This window comes from Lepisma saccharinum, chromosome 6 (genome assembly GCF_977018435.1).
Source record: "Lepisma saccharinum chromosome 6, izLepSacc3.1, whole genome shotgun sequence".
Lineage (NCBI taxonomy): Eukaryota > Metazoa > Arthropoda > Insecta > Zygentoma > Lepismatidae > Lepisma > Lepisma saccharinum.
In genome coordinates, this window is record NC_139234.1 from 57,814,138 (window position 1) to 57,841,208 (window position 27,071).

Sequence of the window (27,071 nt, forward strand, 5' to 3'; positions counted from 1 at the left end):
GGAACACCGATTTAGCCAGCATTGTAATTGTAATCTTAGGTTAATCATGTTAAACCTTGCATAATTTTACCCCGTTGCCATTCTTTGCTTACCGTAGTTTGAAATCGTGGCATAATTACTGCAGATGTGCATTCATACGAAACCACCAACCTTGGGGCTCACACGTCAGTGAGCCAATCTAACAAAAAGATAAGTCAGGAAAATCAATTACAGTTTTGCGGCGTTTCGGGCTCCCTTTACCTCGGGGCACCGCCCCGCCTGCCCCAGCCTAGTTACGCCCCTGGACCAAGTGCAGTGTTTTTAAATTAGTAAGAAATAATTCAATATCGTTTACATTTAACACTTCATCAGACTAGCACAGCGTTAAAGTAACTTAACAAAGTATTACTCAAATAAACAACAACAAAAAAGGTTCCCTTCAGTTCTTACTAATAATAGATTCACAGACAAACTAGATACATTATAATCACAACATACCTCTTGTGGTCCTGTTATCATAAGAAGTAATGGGAAAATAATAAGTTTTCCTATGCATAATATTTGCTCTTAGATATATATCTACTTTGATAATGACACTGAACTCAAATTCCCTGAAGAAGATACACATTTCTTACACTGAAAAAGTGGACAGGACCAGTCAAGATATGTAGTATTTATCATATTCATTGTGTATGTATATTTTTCTCAGTTCTATTATGCTTTATTTTGTATTGTCTAATAATATGTGACACCAGTGGTGAAGTGTCATAAGAGGCCTGGAGGCTGGGCCTACCCTAATATAATTGGCTATTACGGATTATTTTATTACTTATAATTTTATTAAACGACAATTTAATACAAGATAACTGAAATTCTAGGGCTTATGATAGTTTCCACAAATTTCCATCCCTGCCAGAGACTATATCGTCGCATGTTGAGCCACTTCTCTGAGGGCCTCAGCTGGTCCCATAACATTCTATGTGATTCATGCGGGAAAGCATAATTTTGGGGCACATTTGCCCAAAATGGGCACAGTGAGTCCGGCCTCACACAGTGATGCTAACCCTAGCATAATTGTGCTAAACACAGTACAATTTGAACTTCATTGGCATCTAGCACCCTGTGTTTGGAATAATGGTAAAATATAGCATCATCTATAAACATGCGCCCCTGGGAGACAGATAAATTTAATTCAGAGGAATATATTTTGAAAAAATATATTTAAATAAAATCGCAAATCTTATTTGTTTCAAACAAAAGGTAGCATGCCAATCCAGCTACATCTGGTCCACAGTCTTCTTTTCATTATCTTTCCGTACTTAGCTCACGAGGAACATTTTATTGAAAGAAATTGCTAGAAAGTTGGGGTCACAGATAAAACAAGCTGCCACCTTTTGTAGACGTCGAATTTTATCAAACTTTTTCAAGCGTAATATTGAACCAATTATATTGGTTAAACCATTGTAACTAATTTAATGGAGGAAATTACCAATATTGTTTAACTAATCAACAACGCATGTTCACATCACAACTGCCCCAAAATAGATGCATAAAATGAACTTAAGACCTAAGTCATCCGAGCACAATTTGGTTGCATTTAGCAAAATTTAAGAGTTTAATCAGCACACTTTTCCTGATTGGGAGGTTGGCAATGCTGGACACACGGTACAAACTGGGGTACACATCTGTTTCTTGTCCAGCGCGGGGTGTCCAACGAGAGGGAAGGTGAGGGTAGAATGGCAAAGACAACTTGTTCCGAGGGCGAAAAAAATGTTTCTATCCCAGTGTTCTGCGTTTTCGTTACTTTCTTGATATACTCCTGTTGCGTTGTTGTTTTTTTGTTATATTTTATCTTGTTTTTTTCTTTTCGCTCATTTATTTTTTATTATTTGATTTTTTTTTTTTTTACTTCGCTTTTTGTGCCACTTTTGGCTAATTTGCGAAGATGGGGAAGAGTGTTGATATGATGAAATTGACCAGAAATACCGATGCGCAGGCCAAGATTCAAACCAAGGACCCCTGGTACCGTAGCATGATGTGCTACCTTTCATTGTTGTGAGCCTGAAGTGTGAAAGAATAATGACTTGTATTACTCTGGAATGATACAAAAACAAGCATGAAATCCTATTACCGGGCATAGGAAGAAAGAAGGAGCATCAGAACATTGAGGACTGCAACTCGAATGAAATCTAAAGCATCAATTTAAAATAAAATGAAGAAATACGATTTACGAGTTAGCACACATCAAGCGTTACTATTCAGGTACATTGATCGATGCAAGAATGTGTTGTTACATTTTCAAAAATAACTTTAAAGGTTATATTTTTATTTTATTTTAAAGAATTCGCACCCATAAGAACACAAACTCACACGCCTGTGCCTACCCTTCCAGCGACACCATGCTTCGCCACTGTGTGACACTAACTTTCTGCATTAAATACATAACACCATAAAAGGCATTAGTTTCAATTTTGGCACCAAAAAGCTTTATCCAATGAGATATGTCAATATTCTCTACTTTATTTAGCATTGTGTCATGGAAACATCTAGAAACTTGTGGTGCGCAAGTTCATGAATGAAAGAAATTAATGAAAAGGGATAAGCAACAATTACAATGCCAAGAAAAATAAAAGCTTTATAACAACAACCCAAAAAATTATCCCACATCATTATTAATGATTAACGTTAGGATTGCAGAACTTCTGGTGAACTCTGTGTGCGTGTGTGTATATATTCATATATGGATCGTCTTTTAACAGAGCTGAATAGTATAAACAATACATTCTTAAATGTTTGTGTAATTGCAATCATCACTAAGAGAAAAGTACAAGTATCTACTTGTAATCCCCCAATGTTTTGATCTAGTTAGACTGGCTCCAAAGAAACTGAGGAGAATTCCACATGTGACATAGAAGGGAACACTGACAAAGCACTAACATGTGTTGATTAAAATTTAACATGTCTACATGCCAAAATACATACAATTAAAATAATAAAAGAAACAATTTAATAAATAAATTTATCAATTACACAAAATGCTAGTTTTGCTAAATCTCCAACTAAGGTTATTCGTTCATTGTAGTTCCAATCCCAATTAGCATATCTGAGCATAAAGTGGACTTGAACAAACTATTACTGAGAGAAAGCCATATTTTTTGAATGAACTTCTTTGCCATTTGTGGCCAATCTATTGCAGTTTCAGCCTCAGTTTTAGGGCCAACGTGAACTAGGACAGTGTTTCTCAACTGCCAGGCTGTGGCCCAGTAGCTGGCCGCAAGAGTTCATTAGATCCGGTAGTTGCCAACTATTTTAAACCTGATTTTATATTTGTCAACAAACCTAGACAAGCCTACCAAGTGCCATAATTTACTTATTAGTATTTAATTTCAAGCATGCATATTAATGTATAAAGTTTAAAAAATTAGAAAGTAGTAAAAATTTTCGGCAGGGCATCGGCTTTCATAAAATGAATTTACCATGCTGTGGTCTCACAACGGTTGACAACCACAATAGGGACCCAAAATATGTCAAGACTTGCTCCGACCAGGTTGTTTGACTACAGAAGACATGCCTACCTCAAGCAGATGGATCCATACACAAAAGGGGAAGCAGAAACATAAGATTTACATCAGTATTCACTTGTGTGCATTCAGTTGCTATGTGCTATCGCTCGTTTTTTTGTTTATGATTAGTGATGTTTGTAACAATTCGTAACACAGCCTCTCGAAGTGGAACAAATAAGAATTTTGTTTGCATATCCAGCCACCCCTATTTTGCCAGTGTACTCGCCCAGTTAGTGCAAGTGCACTTCCGTCGAGCTTCTCAACTAAAACAGATGGGCTGTAAAGGGGTTTGATACTAGATTTTCTATTTCAGATAATGTTAAAGAAAAAATTGTATCATTGAGGGTACATTTGATAAGCGTGATTTCATGTGTATGAAAATTATATTGAACTCATTACGAAATTTTGGACCTGAAGAAGAGAACAGTAGATTCTCAAAACGTCGTATGGAAATAACATACTCATAAAACGTAAGTACCATTTTTTGTGTTTTTTGAATATTTTTAAAATATGTGTTATATTGAAAATGATATCATACTCTTAGATCAGATTTACAAAATATATACAAAACTACTCTAGTTATGCGAGGGTTTATATACTTTTAGGTACATTTAATAAGCCTACGGAAATATGAAGTTAACACTTGTAAAAAAAAAAAAAAACATTCAAAAAAGCAGACGTTGAAAGTTGTATTTTCAATTTAGATACGAGTATTTTTACAGAAGAGATAAATGAAAGTTGTGAAACAAGAAAAATGCAGCCAAGTAATGTACTTCATTGATTTGAAACACTTTGGTGAAAAAAGCCCAACCAAAAAAACTGAGTTCCCCCCCCCCCAAAAAAAGTTTCCCCCCCAACCACTTCCAAATGTACCTGTAATTTGAAAAGTTATTTGTACATTACAAAGGTAATCAGATAGTAAAATGATCATTCAATAACAAAATGTACAAAAATTTATTAGTAAAGTACTATACAATCAAATATTGGAAAAGATATACACAATTGTTCCTGGTAGAAGAACAGCATTTTGATGTGATAAAATTGTTCTTAATGACTTACCGCCATGAAAAACCTTCCTGCCCATAAAATTAAACAATTCCCCTTATCACTTAGGAGACGCCTGCATATTTAACTTCATCAAAAGCCTTCCTGGCTTTCTTTAGCTCCTCATTCATCGTCAGCAAATCTTTAACACGAGCATATTTTCTCTGATCTTTCCTCACCAAAAACACAATATCTTCAACCTGAACTCTGCCCGTTCTTCCTATCTCCATTGCTCGATGAGTCTACAGAAAAAGTAAGTGTTAATTTAATTTCTACTTGGTTAACGTAAACATGTTTAAATGTGATACCCTTCTATTCGTAAGAATTAAATTCTAGAGAGAATTCTGTGACACTATCAGACTGCGCCATTAAATAAAACATATTGTTAATTTCATATTAAATAATTCAGCCAACATCAGCACATACTACTACTGAAGTAGGGATATTGCATTCTCAAAGAATATTCCAGACACACTTTGATATACATGTATGTAAGTAATGAAACACTGAGAAACTTTCATAGTACATCACAAAGGCAAACAACTTTTCTTGGAACAAAAAGAACATGCTACAACTTCTTCTGCTCCCTAACCTTCAATTTGACTCTACAGAACAATAAAAAACAGTACATTTCACGTACCATAAAACGACCAGACTGTGAGCCTCCCTAATTGCATGAGGATGTCTTGTAATCAAGTGGTCCCAGGTTTGATCTCTGAATGGCACATTTCACAGTGGTTCAGATTTTTAATTATATTATGCAATACTAAAAGAGTATGATAGGTGCCAATAAGGACTAGATAAAATATTGTTTAATTGTGGATACTATGTATAGATATGTATGTCTATTGTCTAGAGTTGCAAAAAAGCCAGCTTTTTTGAATGTACGGATTTTTCTGATAAAAAGCCAGCTTTTTTAAAAAAAAAACCCTGAAATTTTGGCTTTTTACCAATTACAACTATCCTATTTCACTTGGAGTTACTGTTATGAGTTTACAAGTAGATAAAAAAATTTACATGAAGTAGCAGCCAAGAGACAGATATTGGCCAATCCCAGTGGACACATATTGCATAGTGGTTCAGATACAATTTTAACCCTAGCTTACCCGGGGGGGGGGGGGGGGGGGGAGGTTTGCTTGCAGGTCCACCACCTCTATTTTTTTAGATTTTTCAACTGTTTGAAAATAAATTACATTGTTTCCTAGGTTGTTCCCAATATTTTTGTATTCGTTTTGTTCATAACATAAATGTAATGTAATTAGGAGGCAAAAATGCACTTCATTCGAGACACTCATGCCAGTGACAGTGTACAATTAGTTGGTAATGATGGTAATTATTGCAATTATTAGATTTAATACCTCTACTAACAAAAAGCATACATAAAAAATTATTATGGATTTTGTGAGTTTTAGTGAATGATAAACTATATGTGACACTCTCATGCAATAACTGGTTATTATTTTTTGTTAATGAAAGTAACTTTTGTAATTATTATAATACATATATAATCACAAAATGAAGCAGTGATTCAATAATAAAACGGTTTCTTGAATTTTCATGATAAAAAAAAGTGTAGGCGTGTGAGCTGCCCCCGGTATGCAAGTTTCTCATACAGCATGGGTAAGCTAGGGTTAAAACTATACGTGTAGTCCTGATGAGCACATCTGACCATGAAATGGACTTAAAACAAGCTTTTACATGTTTGTGTCTCAATTTAAATGTTGATGTCATAAAATATGAAACAAATGTTAATATCAAAATATTTGATGTTTCGGGACAATTAAAAATTCTTACTGTTCACAACACACATGCAGAAGTATACATATTACGTGAATTTGTGTATATATCCTGTTTAACAGAGCTTTGAGATGGAAGCGACATGTGGCTCTTGGAAACCCAACACTTAGAAGTAAATGTAACCTTTTGAACCGAAGCAACATAAGCTGCAAGTGTCGCTTGTCACTTGGCCTACAAAGTTTTCTCAGGGAACTTTCAGACCTAAGCAACAAGTGCCACTTGTAACCAGTCCCTCAGTAATCCATTCAACGTTTTGAACTGAAGTGCAAAAACGAGCTAAACATGTCACTTGCATGTTGCTCGGACTATACTGTTTTCTCAAAGGCATGCATCGTGCCGCTTTGGTCTGTTATTCTTGCATGCGCGGTGAATGTTTTGCTTTATACTGAAGAAGACTGTGTCACTTGTCACCTGTGACTTCAGTCTGAAAGTTCTTCAATGGCATGCATCATGTCACCTTGGTCGTGTTTGTGCATGCATGGTGGAAGCTTGCTTACACTAAAGGGGCCCTTGTCATATCAATTTTACACCCCCCTCCCACTGACATGTATTGCTTCGGTCTGAATGTTCTCTATACTTACCAAGATTGTGTGCTACTTCATGAGCGATTTAAGATTTAATTTAGCCTGTAAATCACAGAGAACAAATTGCAAGTACTGTTGTTGGAAATAGGCCAGCTTCTTGATAGAAGGCTCCTTTCATAATCATGAATGGGCCTCTGAAGTGGAATAAAGTAATGCTGTTGCCTTGTAATAAAAATAGGTCTGAGGTTGAATCCTCAGTGGAGGCAGAGTGCTTCAGATCTCATTTCAAGCTGTAGGTCCAGAGCAGATTTTTTAAATAGATTTTTTTGCCATTTGCGGCCAATCTTATTTGCTTCTGCTTCAGTTTTAGTGCCAGTGTTTTTCAACAGCCGGGACTGAAAAAGGCCCGTTGCACCCAGGGGTTGACGACTAATTTAAATATAATTTTATATTTGACAGCAACTCTATACATAATTGAACTATGATTATAGCATAGTTGATATATTAATATTAATTTAGGGTGCATATTAATTTCCATATAAACTTTAAAGGTCATAAAAATATTTGAGTGAAATTTTTGAGCTCAGGGCATCGACTTGTAAGAAATAAATTTACTGGGTTGTGGTCTCACAAAGGTTGAGAACCACTGCACCAAGCAGCCAAAATACATCACTACTAGTAGTTGCTCTGTGACCAGGTTTAGATGCCATTTAACCAAATTATACATGATGTATTGGAAAGCTGGAATACAAATATATTTTACTGAAAACAAAAGTTAATGTAAAGCAATTTGATAGTAAGGTAAAGCAGTATTTTCTTTTTATTTTGCTTCATTGAAAATCATATCATACTACTATTAGGTTCTATTAAAAACACATAAAAAACTACTCTAGTTATGTGAATATGCTTATACTACAGCGTGTCCCGCTTTTAAGTATAATAAAAGAAAAAATCACAACTTTTTTATTTAGGCCTACCAATATTTTTTGTCCAAACTTTGTACAAACGTGTAACTCAGATTTTTTTTTACAAATCAAGAAAACTAGCGCACTTCCACATGTGAACCGTTAGTGGCACGGCAAATGTCAAACCGGTTGTCAGCCTCAAGCCACACGTTTTGAAGCATGAGCGGGGTAATGTTGCTTACTGCAACCACAATTCTTTCACGCATGTCTTGCAAATCTCTAACTGGTGTCCAGTAAACTTTGTCCTTAACACACCCCCATGACAAAAACTCGCACACAGTGAGGTCTGGTGACCGTGGGGGACATTTAATAAAATCCGAACCTCTTCCTATTCATTTTCCATTGAAATGCTCGTCCAGGAAGTCTCTAACGATATTTGAGAAATTAACTGGTTTCATGTAACTGTTTTTCCCATTTCTTTATTGAAATGTACGATGGAACTACTTCTTTAGCACCCAAACCATAACGTGCACAAAATCGTCTCTGCACAAGTGTCACAGACTTCACTTCAGACAACGTTAAAACACCTTTTCTTGTGGCGACCACATGACGAATGGCCACTGAGAAACTGATAATATCAGTTTTCAAGACATTCTGGCTACTGCGCATGCGCAACTACCACTGAATGTGTTGCTAAAAAAAAAATCTGAGCCATTCTTTAAAATGAAACAACAATCACATCATTCTGACAGTTTGTTTAGAAGTTATGCATTTTTCTTTTATTATACGTAAAAGCGGGACACGCTGTACATAGATATACATATTTAATAAGCCTACTGAGATATGAAGATAACACTCGGAAAGAACCGCCCATTCAAAAAAGCCACCTTTTTTTGAAACAGTGTTTATGTCTAGCCATGAATTTCATATTGTAAATTGCATTTTATATTTAGAAATGAGTCTGTTTTAAAGTAGGGAGACAAATGAAAACCATGGAACAGGAAAAATACTGCCAACTCATGTATTTTCATTGATGTGAGACACATTTGGCGGAAAAAGCCCAACCAAAAAAGTCAGATTTTTTCCGACCACTTCCAACTCTACTATTGTAGCAAAAGAGTTCCTTTGCCATGCTCTATATAGGGGTCAAACAAGTTAGGACAACATTTTAAATAAATACATTTTCACGGATTTTACGTTATTTTTTTCCCCTAATTTTTTTTATAAAAAATTCCAAGGAAGTGTTATATTAAATCAAGTTACTTGATTTCATAATCTATAACTGTACCAATAGCCTACTTATGAATATTTGGCAACTTAACTTTCTTTGCTATTGAAATATTACATTGTAATTATTTTTTATGAGAAACCACAGGAAAATTTTTGAACAATACTTAGCACGACTATCAGTACATTTTGGAACTTTTCTATTCACTTCAGTTTAATGTGGGGACAGCTGGGGCTGCTCGAAAAGGAATTTTTTGAGTAAATTACAATTTTCCTCTTTTCCTAATTCCACTTCATGTTAACATTGCACTTCCTGCGAAAACACTAAGCCTTCCATTCAAATTAAAACAAACTTCAACTCTTTATGAAGATCTACGTATTCTCAATCTATGATGTTCTAATGTTACTGTAACTGTAACTCTCTCTCTCTCTCTCTCTCTCTCTCTCTCTCTCTCTCTCTCTCTCTCTCTCTCTCTCTCTCTCTCTCTCTCTCTCTCTCTCTCACACACACACACACACACACACACACACACACAGTTTTGTCTACCCTACCATGCGAGGACACGAGCAGATCACATACAATACGAGGACATGGCTCAACTGCAATTAGTAGCGCTCAAGAAAGACGTTTTATTGAGATGAAACACCACGCGCATCGGCATACTAAATGGCTAAATAATAACGAAGATATGACAACTTTTCTCCTTACAGGCATGTAACAGACATTACGAGGACGGTCCTCTAACTGTAGGTCATCTGTATAACCAAATGTACACCTGTGTTTTGTGTGCACAGGTCCTCGCATCGCACATAATTCTATCAACGATGCGAGGACATTGATGTCCTCGAACTGTAGATTCTGCAACAAACGAAATGAGGACCTGAGTGTATGTATGTTGCCGCAGCTGGTGCACCACAGGGGGGAGGAAGAGGGTCGGATAAGGAGGGATGTGGCTATCGCGAAGGGAAGTGTTCTAAATGAAGACCACATGTTTCCTTCTTTGAAGTAAACCGTGTTGCGGTTAGCAAACTTACAACTTTAAAAGACTCCTGAGGGTCTGTGTTCCATTTTAGAAACAATGCCAGAAATGGAATTTCTGATCCAAGAAAAAAAGTTGTCCAGGTAGTTTCACTGAACCTACTCAGAATGTATAACGTGATACTGATTCTAATTATAATCTAATTTAATATAATTCATCTTATGTAATAAATTGTATCTCTCTTTTAATCGTACTTGCAAGCAGCCCCCTTTCTCTAGGGATGGCCAAAAAAATTCGCATTCGGAGAATTTGAAATCCGGATTCGGAAAATATAATATCCGGATTTCGGAGGGAATCCTGATTTCAGAGCGAGAAGAATACCGGAAGCAAGACAGGTTCTGGAATGATAACGGATTACAGAGATAAAGCAAATTTTGGAGGGAAACTGATTTCGACCCATATTTTCAATAATTGTCTCATGAATTTAACAATATACTCTAATCTACCAACCCAATATCAGACTGTCTTCCACGTAGTACACCCTGGACTGCATTTAGCAGACTAACAAGACTATGGCGTCTGGACTCACAGACAGTACAATCCTACGTGGAGCTTTTTTGTGGTTATGTGATTTGCCCATGTGTGTTTGTGATTGTCCTTTCGTCTGCTTCATCTTATCACAATTCATCCTCAATGGAGCAATTGAAGGGCATCAGGGAAGGGACACATACATGAGAGAGGTAGGGAGGCCATATCAAGATTCACACAGGAAAGATAGATTGATTGAGTTGGTGTTATAAGTCCACTTTATGCACAGTAAGGCCAATTGGAACTGGACCTACAGTTTAAAGTGTGATCCGACGGGAGATATAGGAATGATAGCCAAGAGGCTTTACAGCAGGTGACGGACGACATCGGTTACTTTTGAAGTCTATCAAAATATCGCTCTTGTGTAACTGCTACGACAGATAAGGAGTCATCGAGCAATGTGGGCATGTTTGGCGGAAAGAAAGAACTGTTGTACAATACTACTGCACATTGCTTTTCAGTTAGCCAACTATTCCTCTTTCTCAGTTTGGAATTAGCTGCAAACATATTCAGTAGACTTAGTTACGTACTATTTAAACATTTAAAATAAGCGGGAGCCAGGATGGATCGAATTCGAAATCTGGATTCCATTCAAAATTCGGATTCCCTCCGAAATCCGGATTCTCCGTTTTTACTATATGGATTCCGGATATTTTTTTTTTTAAAAAAAACGGATTTGGCCATCTGTACTTTCTACATATGTATGACTTTTCCAAAAATATTAAATGGAAACTTTCTTAGAAATATTAGCGAAAGTAGAAATCTTCCTTTCTACTTGTATTCCATTCATTTGCACTGTATGAATATTTTATTTGGTACTGATGTGTAGGAGACTTTACAATCATCAGGAAATACATTGTAGTGCATGCCAGAAACAAAATATATTTATTTCTAATTTATTTTTCTTATTTTACGTCGCCATTCTACCTTTTTGTTTAATCGCGACGATGATGATGAATGATGAAATTGTTACTTGAAAGGGTTTATCAAATTACCAAAATCCGATAAAGTTAAAGATAAAACAACATAAATTTCATGAATAAAATTGTCCTTCATTGACATCTGACAAAATACAATTATGCCAGATATTAGCTCATCAGGTGTTTCGAGTGGATTGATTGATTGATTGATTGATTTGCTTTAATTTACTTCGCTTTTAGTGCCACTTTTGCCTAATTTGCAAAGATGAGGATGATTGATGATATGATGAAATTGATGAATGGACACTCGCAAACATCCACGCCCAGGCCGGGATTTGAATCCGGGACGCCTGGCGTCGTAGCTCAATGTGCTAATCACTCCGCCACGGGGGCCGGCTGTTTCGAGTAGAGAAATGCACCAAGTTTATAATCATAACATTAATAATAATATATAAAAGTAATGGCTTCATTGTAAATGATGTATTTAAGGGGGGGGGGTAGAGGGTCTTTTTCCCCAAAGTTCATGGTATTATTTAAAACACCATCCCAGTTGTATTATTAAGAAGCTTTTGGCTATATTCATGCAGTAGTTCCCAACCTTTTTTTACTGACCACACCCTTCACCAAACCCCTGCAATCACGACACACGTTCATTTGAATTTCTAATTATTATTATTATTATTATTATTATTATTATTATTATTATTATTACATACAATTATATGTAGTATCAGATATTTAACTGTAATGAAGTACGCCCTGGTAGCCGAGCGCTTTGACTATACTGATCAACAAACACTGTAAATTCACCTTACAGGGGTGACTTTGGTTTGTAACAAATAGACGTCCACAAAAGGCAAGTTTCCTCGTTCTAAACAAAGGTGAGTTTTCCTTCATGAACTTGGGAAGCGCATTTACCCGCCCGCGAAATGAGGGGTGGTTATACTCACCCGAGCTTAGGGGGTGCATTTGCACTGTATGCAGATGAAAGGGTGTAAATACACTCCTTTAGCCAGGGTAAGCATGTTCACCACATACATTTGCTAGAGGAATAATTACAAAGCCAGACTAGTGTGAGAAAACTAACCCGTGCTTAGAAATTGGAAACTGGCTCTTTGGGGACTCCTATTTGTGACAAAACTCGTCTCAAAAGTCGTAAAACTACTAACTCTTCATGCAGTTCATCAGATGATCATTCATCTTCATCGTCGCGATTAGTCAAAATTGGTAGAAAATCGGCGTAAAAAAAGATCAAGTCCAAATTGAAATTAAGCACTTTGGTAAAATAGTTGCACTGCTAGCACACGCATATGCCGAGTATAAACTGACTATTACAATCGCACGATAGCAGCAAGCAGGAAAATTAAACTTATCATTGCTACCGGTGTTGACCGTTTGGTATAGATATTCTCAAAATAAAACGACGTAGGTAGCATTCATTCTTACGTAGGTAGCAAATAGTAGAAAAGCAGTATGGAATATGGAACCATTCCAAATGAAATTGTATGTATTTCGCCACCCACTTACTGGGGTTTCTACACTTTTTTTTAATGTCGTGTTGTCAGACCCGTAGCTAGGGATGGGCGAGGGAGGCTTAGCCTAACCTGGACCAAGACCCCTTTCATCGTATTTCACAATGTCCTTCCATGCTTCTTCTTCACATGCATGTCAGAAAGAATTTACAAGTTTATTGATATCTAATAAATTTGCATCTCTTATATCGCAAACAAGAACATTTACTAGGGGCAAGTGAGAAGGAACAATGCCTTCTCTTCAATTTCAAAATTTTAACTAATAATTCAGTTTAAATTATCGATTTTTTTAAAAGAAAAAATAGTCCCTAATTTGTTCTTGCTCAATACGCTAGCACCACGTTGATTTGTATATTAGTCATATCAACTTCATTCTTATTACTATGAAAACTAGCCCTCTCACCGATAAAATTAATATTGTTGTCCATTTTTAAAAAAAATAGAAAGAAGAGTAAAAATCTTCTCACTTGCTCTCCTCGCAATAGAAGTGCTCTTGAAACCACCACAACAAAAGTAACATAATTCTGATAGAAGAATTTAGTTATATGTATGAATTCAAGAAGCACAGAATTCTATTCTCATTTTGAACAAAAAAAAAAACATCTCTAGTTGCAGTTCATGTTTCATTTCTGTTTAACTATTGAAAGTAAAAGTATTATGTTTTACATGTTTGAAACAAGCTCACCCCCACTCACCAGTAACCCGTGAACGCCTCGTCAAGAGATCACTCCAAGTTACAGGCCTGCGTGTTGTCAGAGTTTGGCATCTATTTTACCAGAAACACTACCGAAGACAGAATTTCCGTTTGCATATTCATATTGGTCTGCAAAAACTCTTTCACGATACTTTAAAAACATCAGAAGGAAATATTCTGAACGTGCGAATTGGAAAAAAAAAAGACTAAATAAAAATAGCAATAAAAGCTAAGCAATTTGGAACAAATAGCATATGCACTGGAGTATATAAAAACATGAATATTTTCAGTGGTGGTTGTTCAAGAGAATACTCACCCTTCAGTACGTATGATTCTTCCGTCCTCTGAACACTCCAATGTGTGAGGAAATACTGGTTAGTTTAAATAAATTCAGGCAAGAACTTTAGAAAATCTAGGGCAGTTTAGAGTCATGCGATTGGTCAGTGTAGGGACACTGAAGACAGACCTTTCAGCCTTATATTGTTTTCAGTGAAAAGCGTGGAACTACGGGGAAAAAAAGGGTGCGACTCAAACGAAATGCGTTAGGGGTCAATCAAGTAATTTTCGAAAACTCACTAAAGATGGGGAAAGCTGTCATAAATTACCGATCTTTCGAACCAGAATGTCCAACCCTTCTGGTAAAATTGATGAGGCTGTGATAGGGATGAAAATGTTAAAACATTTAAGAGAGAAGGGTCGGCAGAGAAAGCGTGCAGAGGGATGGGGAACAACAGGGGTGTTGCACATAAACTCGCAAAAACACAATAAAAAGGAGCCTGCCTTTAAGAATTGGTTTCAATGAGAGAAACAAACATCCCTCAGCTGGTTAAGGGGTTACATAACGGCACGTGTGGAGTTAGCGGGCTGGGGCGCAAGAAGAGAAAGTGAAGAGATCTCCCTTTCAGAAAGTGAAAACCGTCACTCTCTTCACATTTATTGTACTTCCCTTGTTAGTTCTAACACTTTCCCTTCTTGGAGTAAACACTCTACGAACAAAGGCCTGTGGGTGTACCACTTCGTGGGGCTTCTTCTAAGATATTCAACGATCTTCAAAGGGCCACAAAGATTATAGATTATATTGATATTGACGGTATTTATGTGCAACCTGATTATCTTTAACGATACAATAGTAAATCTAAATGTTGAATTGCATGATTTATTTATATTTCTGGCTATTTTACATCAATGTTTACAGGTTTCGCTTGACCATGACAAAGAAAGATGAAGTAATAAATTACGGAAGTGCAATTGCCGGAATTTGTTTGACGGCACAGGGAACGTCACTGGCATGAGATTTTAAGGGCCTTTGTTGGGTAACTTGCAACAGAACATATGGTACGAGATTGCGACTATTTTAATCTACTTTATTTACTTGCTTTTCGATCGTTAGGGGTGAAATTTGAAAAGTCAATGAGGCAACGAACGAAATGATGAGTCTGAACCACTGTGCGACGTTCCTCCATCGGGATCAAACTCGATAAGCCTTGATTTAAAAGTCACAATGTTAGGTTCTACATTAACATCGAGATCCATCGTGTACCTCCGTGTCAACCATAGCTTCTGAGACACTCATAAGTGAGTATCTCAGGAACTACAACAGCCAGAGAGAGAAAATTTGGGGATTGTTAAATTTAACACACAGCTAAAACACCACCACTAGACTCTGTGAAAGTTCGGCCCCCCCCAATCCCTGGTTTAACTCCGGCCCTCGGGATTACTTCCCTTCCCTTGTATTTTCCTTTCAATCTCTGCTTCCACCTCACCTTGCGTGCCAAGCGAGCAGATTATATTTGCGCCAGAATTACGAAAGGGGGGGGGGGTCACATAATATTTATATTTATAGTCCCTGGTTCGTTACACATGTACAGAAAGTGAAAAAATATTTTGTTAAAAATGGACAGTAACTGTAGATCTTGGAGTTACTTCAGCAAATCATAACATTCCTAGTAGGATTATATGCATTTATTATACGTTGCTATTATTTACATATTTACAAAGTGTTTCCATACTTAAGTGCATTTACATAATCAACCAATTTCCTTAATTCAAGCAAATTCGTACCTATGGCCTAACCATTGATACTTTCATTAACACAGAGTTAGCCTAACTATCTCTGTAGCCTACCCTCGACTTACTTGATATTCCGACTAGTCTTGCGTTTCCTTACGCAGCATCCTCATTCAGCCCGCTAGGCATTATGATGCGACTCGGCAATATCGTACAAATGCAAATCTTTTGCTAATTGGGAATCTTGGGGATTTCAAACAGGGGTTAGCTTTACCAAATGCTACATATATTTTCCATCATTAGTTTAGCCACCATAAGTGAACTAAACTTTCGAAGTAGGTTCCTTGGAAAAATGATACATTAATTTCAGTCACCAGTCTAGCCACCATAAGTGGACTAAGACTTTCGAAGCTGTTCATTTGCCAAGTATTACATTTTCTTCTCAATCATTCAGTCTAGCCACCCTGAGTGGACAAGACTTTCGAAGGGTCTTCGTCGTTGTGAAGGTAGTAAAAAACTGTTTTTTTTCTAAAGCCCAACTGGCCCTTTTGTATAATCGGGGTAAACGTCCGTGAACGTGAACCCTGTAGCTTCCCCCAAACCGGGAAGCTAAAAAACAGGGGAATCTAATATCCAGCAAAAATCACAATTCATTAAGCACATACACTTACATGTAATAATATCATAAAAGTACACACATGGAAAACATATTACTTAACACTACACCTTCTAGCTGGCCGGCAATTAAATAATACAATAATACAAAACTAGTAATTAGTGTTGCCCACGGGACGAGATGGAACAGGCTTTTAAAAATTCGAGACGAGACGAGATTGACCATGTGTCATGAGACAAACGAATATTTTCGAGACGAGACAGCATTTCCACGAGACGAGACAGGCCAAAGTCTCGTCTTGTGGGCAACACTACTAGTAATGGTCAACCCGACCATTACAACTCCTACTTCTTAATTTCTGTCTAGCTTGGGTATTACTTGACCTTTTATTTGAAAGATTGAGGGGCTCCCCGATGGCGCAGTGGTAGTGTCGTCTCCTTGTAATCAAGGGGTCTCGTGTTCGATACCCGATGGAGGCTCATAGTGGTTCGGATCCCACTTTAAATTGTAGGTCCAGTCCCGATTAGTCTTACGGTGCATAAAGTGGACTTAAAACACCAAATCAATCAATCAATCTTCAAGGATATTCGAATTTCGAAGATTGCACCTGACAAGTTGGATTGTGGCACGTAATAATAATAAAATGTCACATTGACGAGTATGAAGTGGAACTCTAGAAGCTGTGAAAAACATCTGAATTTTTCAATCACAAACAAACGCATTTCAATGAGTGTACGTAACTATTAAAGGCCGTACCAAAGATGTGAAAAATACTATACGGCCGTAGGACGGACTGGCTATTGGGACAAGCATGCATTTCTCCCCTTGCCCTAACACAATAATCGTCCCTTGTACTTGGCATCAGTCAAAAGGAGAGAATCGTAATGAAGGGGTCCCGGGTTCGCTACCCGGTGGAGGCACATAGTGGTTCGGATCCCTCTATAAACTGTAGGTCCAGTCCCAATTAGCTTTACTGTGAATAAAGTGGACTTAAGACACCAACTCAATCAAAACTCAAAAGAAGAGAAACGGATTTACGAAAACAAATGGTTTCTAAATCGAAATCCAATGTCCGTATGCAACGGTAACAGTTGTCGCTGAGGTTGTATTCACATGTTGCTAGAAAAATTCTGGATTCCTCCCTACTTACAGGTATCTTTTAAAAAAAAAAAAAATTAAAAAAAAATTAAAAAAAAAAAACTGGTCACCGCACCACAATCCAAAGAAAACTAAGCGCATCTGGAGTACGCCATTATGCTTGCAAGGTAAAGCATCCGAAAATATAAATTTGTGTCTGATATTTTGAAATTCCTTTGAAACAATGGCCATGATTATGACAAAAATAAATTGATTTCTTGAAGGAACAATATTAAAGATGATGGAAGTATCCTAAACCTGCTGTTCCTAGACCTTTTTGAGATTACTAGGTTATTTTACGTCGCTTTTCTGCCACTTTTGGCTAATCGAGACAGTGAGTATGAGTGATGATTTATGAAATTGATGAAGGGACACTCACAAAGAACAATCAACACCAGACCGGAATCCGAACCCAGGACCCCTGGCGTCGTAGCGTGCTCTGAAAACCACTACGCCAGGAAGATGCTTCTAGGCTTACCTGAATTGATATTGGTTTATTTTGGGAATCTCTCACATAGTATGGTGTTACAAGTACAGACTTTTACAAGAAAGTTCTGTTGTCTTTGTTATAATAATACAGCATCTTTTACAAACATACTCTCATCGCATGAATTCCAAAAAAATATATAGTGGCGTGCCAAAAATGGGGGCTGGAGGAGATTATTATCCCCCTTTGGCCCAGTAAAAAGAATGTCAAAGCAGGAAAAGGTGGCGAAATGATGACTGACTATTGTAAAAATGTATAAGTGCCCCCCCCATTTCGTAAGTCCTTGGTACGCCAATGTATCTAGAGTTTTGTCTTTAAACCCAGTTTATGCACAAGATGGCTAATCAGGACTGGGGATTTGCAGTTTAAAGTGGAATGCGGACCACTTGTAGTACCTCCACCCTGCATAAAACCCGGGATCCTTTGATTGCAAGGAGGTGACATTACCACTACGTTATCCATCAAAGAAATAAAAGCTCAAACTATCCCACAACTTTTCAAGACATGGAGTGTTCCATTTGGAACAAAGAAATGGAGGAGAAATGGCCGTTCCACTTTCTGATAGGAGAGGAAGCGTGATAATTTACATTGAACATTTTGAATTTTTTTTTCTCGAAAATGGGACGAGCCCCAATGATTTTTTATTTCCGTGTGTTAGTACATGTATTCAGCTACAAGATGGCATACCACGTTTTTTGCTACCCGTCCGCTGTTTTGAGATAAGCCTAAATCTAAAGTTGCCGATTTCGCAGTTTTTGAGTGTTTAAATCTGCGTTAATATCCAAGCATGCCCAGTAAAAAAAAAAAAAAATGGGGTAGTGTTACTTAACCAAGATATTAAGGGCCGAAAACAGGCAAAAACTGCATTTTGGACCCTCTTTGTTGCCGCATAACAATGGAAAGCAACAATATCAAAACAATTGAATGTATACAAGCAGTCTTATACTAACAGTATATCAAAACAAAAGTTCGGGGTGTTGTTGCTTTCCAAAGATACAGCACTCCAAACGTACTCATGTTTCACTTTTCATGAATAGTGGACGGTTTGACCTTGAACTTTGACATTTTCTACAGGGTAGGGAAAATTTTTCCAGCGTCTGAAAATTCCACAAAATTCATTTCTCATGACCTACTTCAACATATAAAAAAATCACGGAGAACAAAAAATACAACTATCCAAATATAACTTTTTGGTTCGAATTTCAAAGTAATGGCTCTTAAACACATTAAAAAACGTTATGTTCTTTCCTATTTTCCTTTGACAACAGACACATTGCAGACATAAAAGAACAATAGATAATGCATTTATGCATTCTCACTTTCATTCAGCTATAATTCTCTTAGGTCACCTTTCGTTACACTTTTCATTGTATTTTATCTCCCTTTTAAAAAAATAAGTTCCCTGAGTAATTTTGCAGCTGACTTGCTAATTAAGAAAGTCATAGAAGTTTTCTTTACTAGTTCGCACTAGAAACGTTTCTCTAAAAATCCCATCCCGACACCCTTCCTTCAAATACACTACTGTCAAGAGGAACTAATAAATCTTGTTTATGTTCCTAGACAGAAATTGAATAGTTTATTTCAGAAACCCCCCATTTCCACAAATATCGTTTGTGAGAAAACAAAAAAAAATGCTATTGTCCCATATAATATTTGAGCGCAGTAAAATAAATTGGTCAAAATTAAGTCCCATTGTCCAAAGACATTTACATGGTTTTTGAATGTTTCCGATATTAAGTAGTGGGGGAATAATTATTTTTCCAATTTCACAGTTTTTTTTTCAGTGAACCACTTCTGTACATTTATTTTGCGCCATTATCAGCGAGATTTTTATAATGCTCATTTATTATTATTTTTTGTTTATGGAGGGAGAAAATCGCAACGAATCACAATAAGACTTTATTTGATTCATGAAATAAATGAGCGTGAAGAAAAATGAAAAAGGTTGAAAACACAAATGTATTGTTTTCTTCATAATAATCATTAGCTATTCAAATTATTTGAGCTAAACTTAAGGGGAACAAAAGAAAAAAATCTTCTACGTAATCAGTTAAAAAATTCACATTTTCAGAGAACAAAATAGGTAGTAATCTAACGTACCTAATCTTTCTCCTAGACCAGTGGCGTAGCGCAGTTCTCTGCCCCCCCCCCTGCAAGTAAAATATTGGGGCCCCCTCAGTGGAAAAGAATGAACATCGAGATGATGCCAGAGTGGGACAGACCAAGCCCGTAGCCAGGCAGGGGCCAGGGGGGCTCAGCCCCCCTAACAGGGTCGCCACCCCCCCCCCTGGCACTCCCGCCAGTCCCTTGACATTAGGTAAAACTATTTTGTATTCTTATTTGAGGTGAAGAGCGAAAATTTAGACAGAATATATAATTTTGTTCACAACTTCGTTCGTTCATCTTGTTTATGAGCAGAAGTCTAAGCAGCGGCAAGTGTTTAGAAGATTCTCAAGACTTTAGAATGTTCTTTCATAAGGAGCCTTCTTTATCTGTACCTTCCTTGCCCCTGTTGCAGCCTCTCGTTTAACAGAAATCTGTGACTTTGATGTCATTATCCACATTCCTTCCGCATCTACGTCAAATGTCAACAGATCCCAAGTTTTATTGCTTTGGGCGGGGGTGGAATGTACGGTAGGCACTATGATTGAAGTGAATATTGTACATTTTAACATATGATAAATATATTTGTATCATGAAAAATAGTATGCAGAGTGTGTTAAGGGATGGTGTCAGTGGCAGTCATTAGCACTTCAAGAGATGTTTAGAAGATATATAGAAAAAAACTGTAGTATTCGTATGATATTTCTAAATTTTATATTTTAATTTAACTTAATGACCCCCAACACACATAATTTACCTTCATTTAATACTATTGAACTTTTGAAAAATGGACTTGGTTCACAAAGCCCCACCTGATACCCATAAGCCCCCCCTGGAGGTCAGTTCTAGCTACGGGCCTGGGACAGACGCACAATAGTTACCCCCCCAAAGTTGTAAAATGAATTAACCCTTCCTTCCAATTTTTCGACATCAACTTAGGCTATATATCAGTTTAGTAATTTGTAGAAAACTAAATCAGGGTTGTCTGAATCTCTCATAAATAACTGGATGAAGAAATTAGAAATATTTTCTCTTACTTCAATGCGGTGGCAAGGCCAAGATTATTTTTTTTAAGGAGGGTGGAGGCTTCACATAGCCAACTATTTTGTTCGTGATCCTTTGTATTTTTTGTTCGAAGCTTTTTTTCTTTAATGTAGGTTACATATAATGCACATATATTTAAAAAAATACTTTTTGGGTAAATTGTTTAAAGGATAGTAAACACTCCTTTTTTGGACTTAGAGGTGGATGCACCTTCAGCCCAAAAAGCCATCCTCTGGCTATGTCAGGCCAAGATTCAACGTAAGAGCCTTCACATTACGCTTCTAATACTAATAGTCAGTTATATACTCAAGCAAACTTATCATTTCAGTTACGGGGATTGAACTGGACCTCTACATTGTCAATGGTGACCTAACATCAAAGCTTCAATTGCAATCTGCTGCTAAGAAATAGAGGCGGACTAAAGTCTTGAGAGATAGAAAATTAAGCAGCGACTGGACTTATTCACTGAAAATTTGTCACTCAATGAAATACCTATTGGAGCGATTGGAGCACTTCGAGTACTGCATACGTTGTATACCCTGCGTGGCGGAATTGGGGCTATTGGACCTAAGGGCAAAGGGAAAATTGCCCCTGGGCTCAACATCCCGAGTTTTTGGGCCCCTTTGAAGTAAAATGTAATAGGTGTGGACAATGTGGGAAATTTATCTTATTTCAATCTCATACTGAGGCTTGGGGGGCTTGAAAATATTTGGTGGGAAGTTACATTTTAAATATCACGTAATATTACTGGTAATAAAAATGTCATAAATTATCAAGTTTGCTTGTTTAGGTATTGTGTAACAATAAGACATCAACCGGTTGAGCAACTGAATCTTTCTACTCGATTCACAACTGTACTACACTACACTACGCTACTATTACGAAAACCACGTAGGTATAAAGGTATGAGATGAGATAATATTCCTACCGATTGCCATCTATGAGCAAGTAACTTAATTCTGATTTTCGGAAGAGACCCATAATGTCAAGTTGCCCGAGCCCCTCTGCTTATTATCGCAGATGTCGTCATATGATATGTTACTGGGAACCAACTTTCTGTTTCGTAAATCCATTTTTTAAATAAGCGACAGTAACTGCTGAATTTCCGGGATTATATAGTGGGACCCCTATAACTCGCCCCCCCCCCCCAGCATTGCGGGGTTTTTGCGGGAGCGGCTGCTACGCCACTGTCCTAGACCAAGTTGAAGCATTCAGCATGTGTTGTTGGTCACAGCAGAATGTTGTAGTAGAAGTTGTCATATTCTCGTGTGTAATCCAGCAACTTACGAATATCGTCCAGTTTCTTCCTGATTATGGGACCTTTCCTGTTGGCTTTCGGTGAATTTAGCTGAAGATAAACTTTGTCAGGCAACAATTCACGCAGTGGCGTGCTCAGGATTTTCTATATACATTTGTTTAGTTGCCAGCCTTCATTTTGCCATCTTTTCCTGCTTTTGATGTTCTTTTATTCTTGAATGCTGGGCATGACCTCCACCAACCCCCCCTTCCCCTTGGGCACGCCACTGAATTCACGACAATGTTAAACACACCACTCCACAGGAGAACACTTGTTCTTGGATACAATGTACGTAGTATTGCCAACTGTACGGAACGTCCGATTGAATCAGTTGGTACCAACTGAGTTACATCTTTACTCTAGAAACCCTCTATGTTGCGGCGCCTGAGGAGTTTCTGCAGTAAACGGATATTTCAAGGCCACTTGCCTTCGTTACGGATGCGGTTATATGAGCATCTTGGTAAGGGCTAAATGAAACTGTAAAAATGTCGTTTTGGCCAAAAGTGGTCGATAGGCGGTTTCTTAAATAAACGATTCAATTGTGTACTGAATGAGCTTTCAAATTGTTTTTTCTTTATATAATATTATGATATATTGCAAATGCAGGAAATCAGGTTGATGATTGATGACCATGACAGCAAGCGCACGCAGGAAACAGCAAAGGTGTTGTATATAGTATTTCGGCAATGGAAACCTGGGGCTGACGCGACCCTCATAAAACTGTCATCACTAAACTTGTCCCTTTGCCAACCATTCCCCCCGAAAGACATCTCGTCTGTCCTTCCACTGCCTTTGTCGCCCGCTTCAAGCGAAAAAGGACTGGGATAATCGCAAGCTGAGGATGAATGATGAAGCGATGAAAAACATCATTAAATAGACACAAATCCAATACCTCCCCCAGGATTCCAACATGACAGAGAACCTCTGGCGTCGAAGCCTGCTACACTCATGACATCGTAACGGAGGCGGAAAAATATTCAACCTGTTCAAATTTTATATTATAATTTTTCAATGTATGTTGTATATTGTTTTGATCATTTAGAAACAATGCAAATTATTTTTTAAAAAATAACACACGGACTTCAGACGTTTGTGAAGCAATGGAACTACAGTACTTTTGTCTTATTCGAAGTTTAGCATGTTGCTTGGAATATAAATTAGTAACAAACTTTGAGACGAAAATGCGTAGTTTAGAAGAGTAGAGAGGTAAACCCCCATTTTGTAACAACGAATGGTTTAAATGTACTGTAAGCACTGGCGTACGCAGGATTTTTTTTTCGGGAGGGGCTGGAAATTAATAACTGGATGCTTTCAGTGGCGCAAACTCGTAGGGATAATTTGTTGTGTTATTACTATTATATTTGTTATTATGTATTTGCGTATTGAAATCAGTAAATAACAGATTGAAAATAGCGAGTATGATGCATTAATATCATAATACATGGAAAGGAGAATTTCAGATATTTTCTTAACTTAGAACCCAATGTTATAAAGAATGGCAACTGCGGGTCATTTTATGGGGCTTGCATAGAAAGTGTGAGGCGTTACCCCCACACCCCCTATACGCCTTCATGGCATAGTGCTATGCACAGGGGAACACTTTACCTTTACCTTTTTTTTTTTTTTTTTTTGCATTTACCACTCCGGCTTTTTCCGAGTATTTACAGGGTGTCTACCAGTCAACAATGTCAAGAAAAAGTCAAGAAATCAACAAGTAGGTCAAGAAAGTCCAGAAGAAATTATTCTTGTAGTCAAGAATTGTTGTCTATCACTAAGGACGAGAGGGCCTCACAATGGCGCAGTGGTAGCGTCCTCGCCTTGTAATCAAGGGGTCCCGGGTTAGATATCCGGTGGAGGCACGTAGTGGTTTGGATCCCACTTTAAACTGTAGGTCCAGTCCAGATTAGCCTTACTGTGCAAAAAGTGGACTTAAAACACCAAATCAATCCAATCCAAGTAGCCTTATAATCAAGACGTCCCGGGTTCGATAGCCACTGGAGGCACATAGTGGTTCGGATCCTACTTTAAACTGTAGGTCCAGTCCCGATTAACCTTACTGTGTATAAAGTGAACTTAAAAGACCAACCCAGTCAATCAGTCAACTAAGGTCGAGAAAGGTCTAGTACTAAAGTGTGGAAGAAAAGTTTCAGACTGAAGAGTAATGTGCCTAATGTGTTGCTGAGAAATATGCTGTGCAGCCTGGTACGACGCTCATCGGAAATGGTGTTACCTCGGGACCGAAGTCCCTTTATTTTATCTTGTTTCTTCCGAACCAGTGATGGATAATTTTGGATGAAATGCACTGGTATTTTATTTACTTTTGGAGAAACGTTCCTTGTGCAATTTGTGATGTAAAATTGCACTTCTTAACTGCATTTGCTACTTTGCTGGTGCATGAACGATGCGTAATGATAGCATGTTAAGTATGTGTATTCTCGGTGAGCGATAAGTGTATTTGGGAGGGGTGGCGTAGTGTTCATATCAGTGGCAACGCCAAGGGGTGGCCAGGGTTGGCCACAAACCGCCAGACACACGTCTACCTCCTCTCCCCCCCCCCCCACTTTTCCTGACTCAAAACTCGCAGCGTAGATCAAAGTAACTTTAAGAAAACCGTGGATGTAATTGCTACCATAGATTGGAAGCTCGGTATTTGATGTAGATATGATAGCAGATCAGTAATGTACTCTAAATTCAGCAAATTTGTTTGTGCTTACTCCTCTCGCAATACAAACCTTTGTAAGGGAAACTCCTATTACTTTGAAAGTATTAATACAGCAATACATTAATATTGTTGTCTCTTTGCTCGCTGCTCTCACAATACAAATGTTTCTGACTCATATCAACTTAATATGCATTACTTGCCCTATTATTGCTGAAACAAAGAATACCGTTATTTATTTATTTGTTCGTGCACGTACAATAATAATGATGGTGATCCTTAACCGGAGTATGTTTTTATGTATTATTTGCCTTGAACTCCCTGGAAATCAAAATAGATCGGCTAATATGTCTGATTGCAACGTTTCACTCCCATGAAAAAAATATATTCAGACACCCTTCCCTCCCCTCCCGTCTATCGTTCGCATCAGTAAACTTTCGGTCCACCTAATGGATATGCAGCTCCTCCCAAATGAAGTAAAAGTAGCTAGTTTGAAGTGGATGTCATGTTGTTGTTGCACTAAAAACAGTGGAAGAATATTAAATATAATTGTGAAAATATGGAAAGATTAAATTCAAATAAATAATAAATTCTATGGAGCAAAAATGTCCACTGTGGCAATGGCCGAGAATATGTGGAGCCCTATCCTCTGTCTCATGTGCGTCTGGGGCACGTTTCAATGCACCGGGGATGTATTTACACATATTCCACAGTCCTGCATGAAGGTAGAGAAGCCAAAAAAAATAGACTTTTTACTATATTTTTTGTGCCCCCTCCCCTTCACTTGCCGTTCTGGTCCTCTCTTGGCCGCTCTGGTAATTTATTCCTGACTTAGCCACTGGTTCATGTGGTTTGAAAACTGTTAGTCCTCTTTACAATTTTAATGTTTAACTACCAAAATTTAATTGAACCTTTCTCTTAGTCACTTTAATTACCTTGGTGCTTGTTACAATCCAACCATAACATTCATATCGATCACCCTTGGAGTCTCAGATACTCAAACAGGTATCTTCTTTCCTTGTATTATTTGAATTACCCTTAATACAATAAATGGTTACATTGTCTTAGACACCTTACATCATATTATCTTAATATGCTTCCGAATATTTGATTACATGACATTATGCCTTCTGGCATCGATCCTGTTATTGATTTAAGAATTGGGGAGCGAGTGGGGGGGAGGACTTCGTAAGCTCATGCAACTAGCATCACAGTGTTTGCAATAGTTACTACAACTTTGGAAAATAGAATTGACATTGTCGTATCATTGGAGATGAATAGCGGACAATCAATGTGTAGAGGCTATAGGTAATAGGAAATTACTTTCTCTTAGCGTAATCCAGTTTCAAGAAGACAGAATGAGAGTGTAAAATCTAAAATCAAGTCTTAATTTAAGATCTGTCATTGGTTCTTAGACGAGGGTCCATAAGAAGGGATTTTCTTCTCATCGGACACCTTGAGGAAAAGTAAAAAATAAAAAATAAAAAAAAGTAAAGTGCTCCCCTGTGCTTTGCACCGCGCCATAAAGGCGTATAGGGTGTGTGGAGAACAGAGCTTCAAGGAGAGATCTTTCAAGGAAAAGTAATGGCAGACATTTTTATATTCGGAAAAATACAAGTTCTGAATTCAATGAATTTTCGTGCCATTACAAGTAGATCATGTAAGATATATTATTTATTGTCCCTTATGGACAGACGATGGAAGCTACAAGTCTTTCATATCCCAACGGACTACTAATTTGTTAGTAAATCAGTTTACCGTTGCCTATTTAGTTTTCCTGCTTATGTTGATTAGAGAAACGATTCAAAATCTATACTTGTGCAAGAAGAAGAAAATAGAAAACTTCCCTCGCAACATCCTTTGTAGGTAAAAATAAAATAAAACAAAACCATATCCGCTGGAATTATATTCAGCCATGTTTTTGCCTTCTTCCGACCGTTCATTATGCGTGGTATGGCCGTTGGCATG

General features: G+C 37.5%; 1 protein-coding gene across 1 annotated transcript in view; it reads right to left on the reverse strand.

The window, feature by feature from the left end:
- Positions 1-4,472: 4,472 nt before the first annotated feature.
- Taf13 (TATA-box binding protein associated factor 13) overlaps positions 4,473-27,071 on the reverse strand; it is a 40,744-nt gene continuing 18,145 nt past the window's right edge. The window contains exon 3 of the mRNA XM_083124753.1: positions 4,473-4,828. Within this exon, the coding sequence (XP_082980879.1) occupies positions 4,652-4,828 (177 nt within the window). The 3' untranslated portion in view covers positions 4,473-4,651. The remainder of the gene's footprint in view (positions 4,829-27,071) is intronic.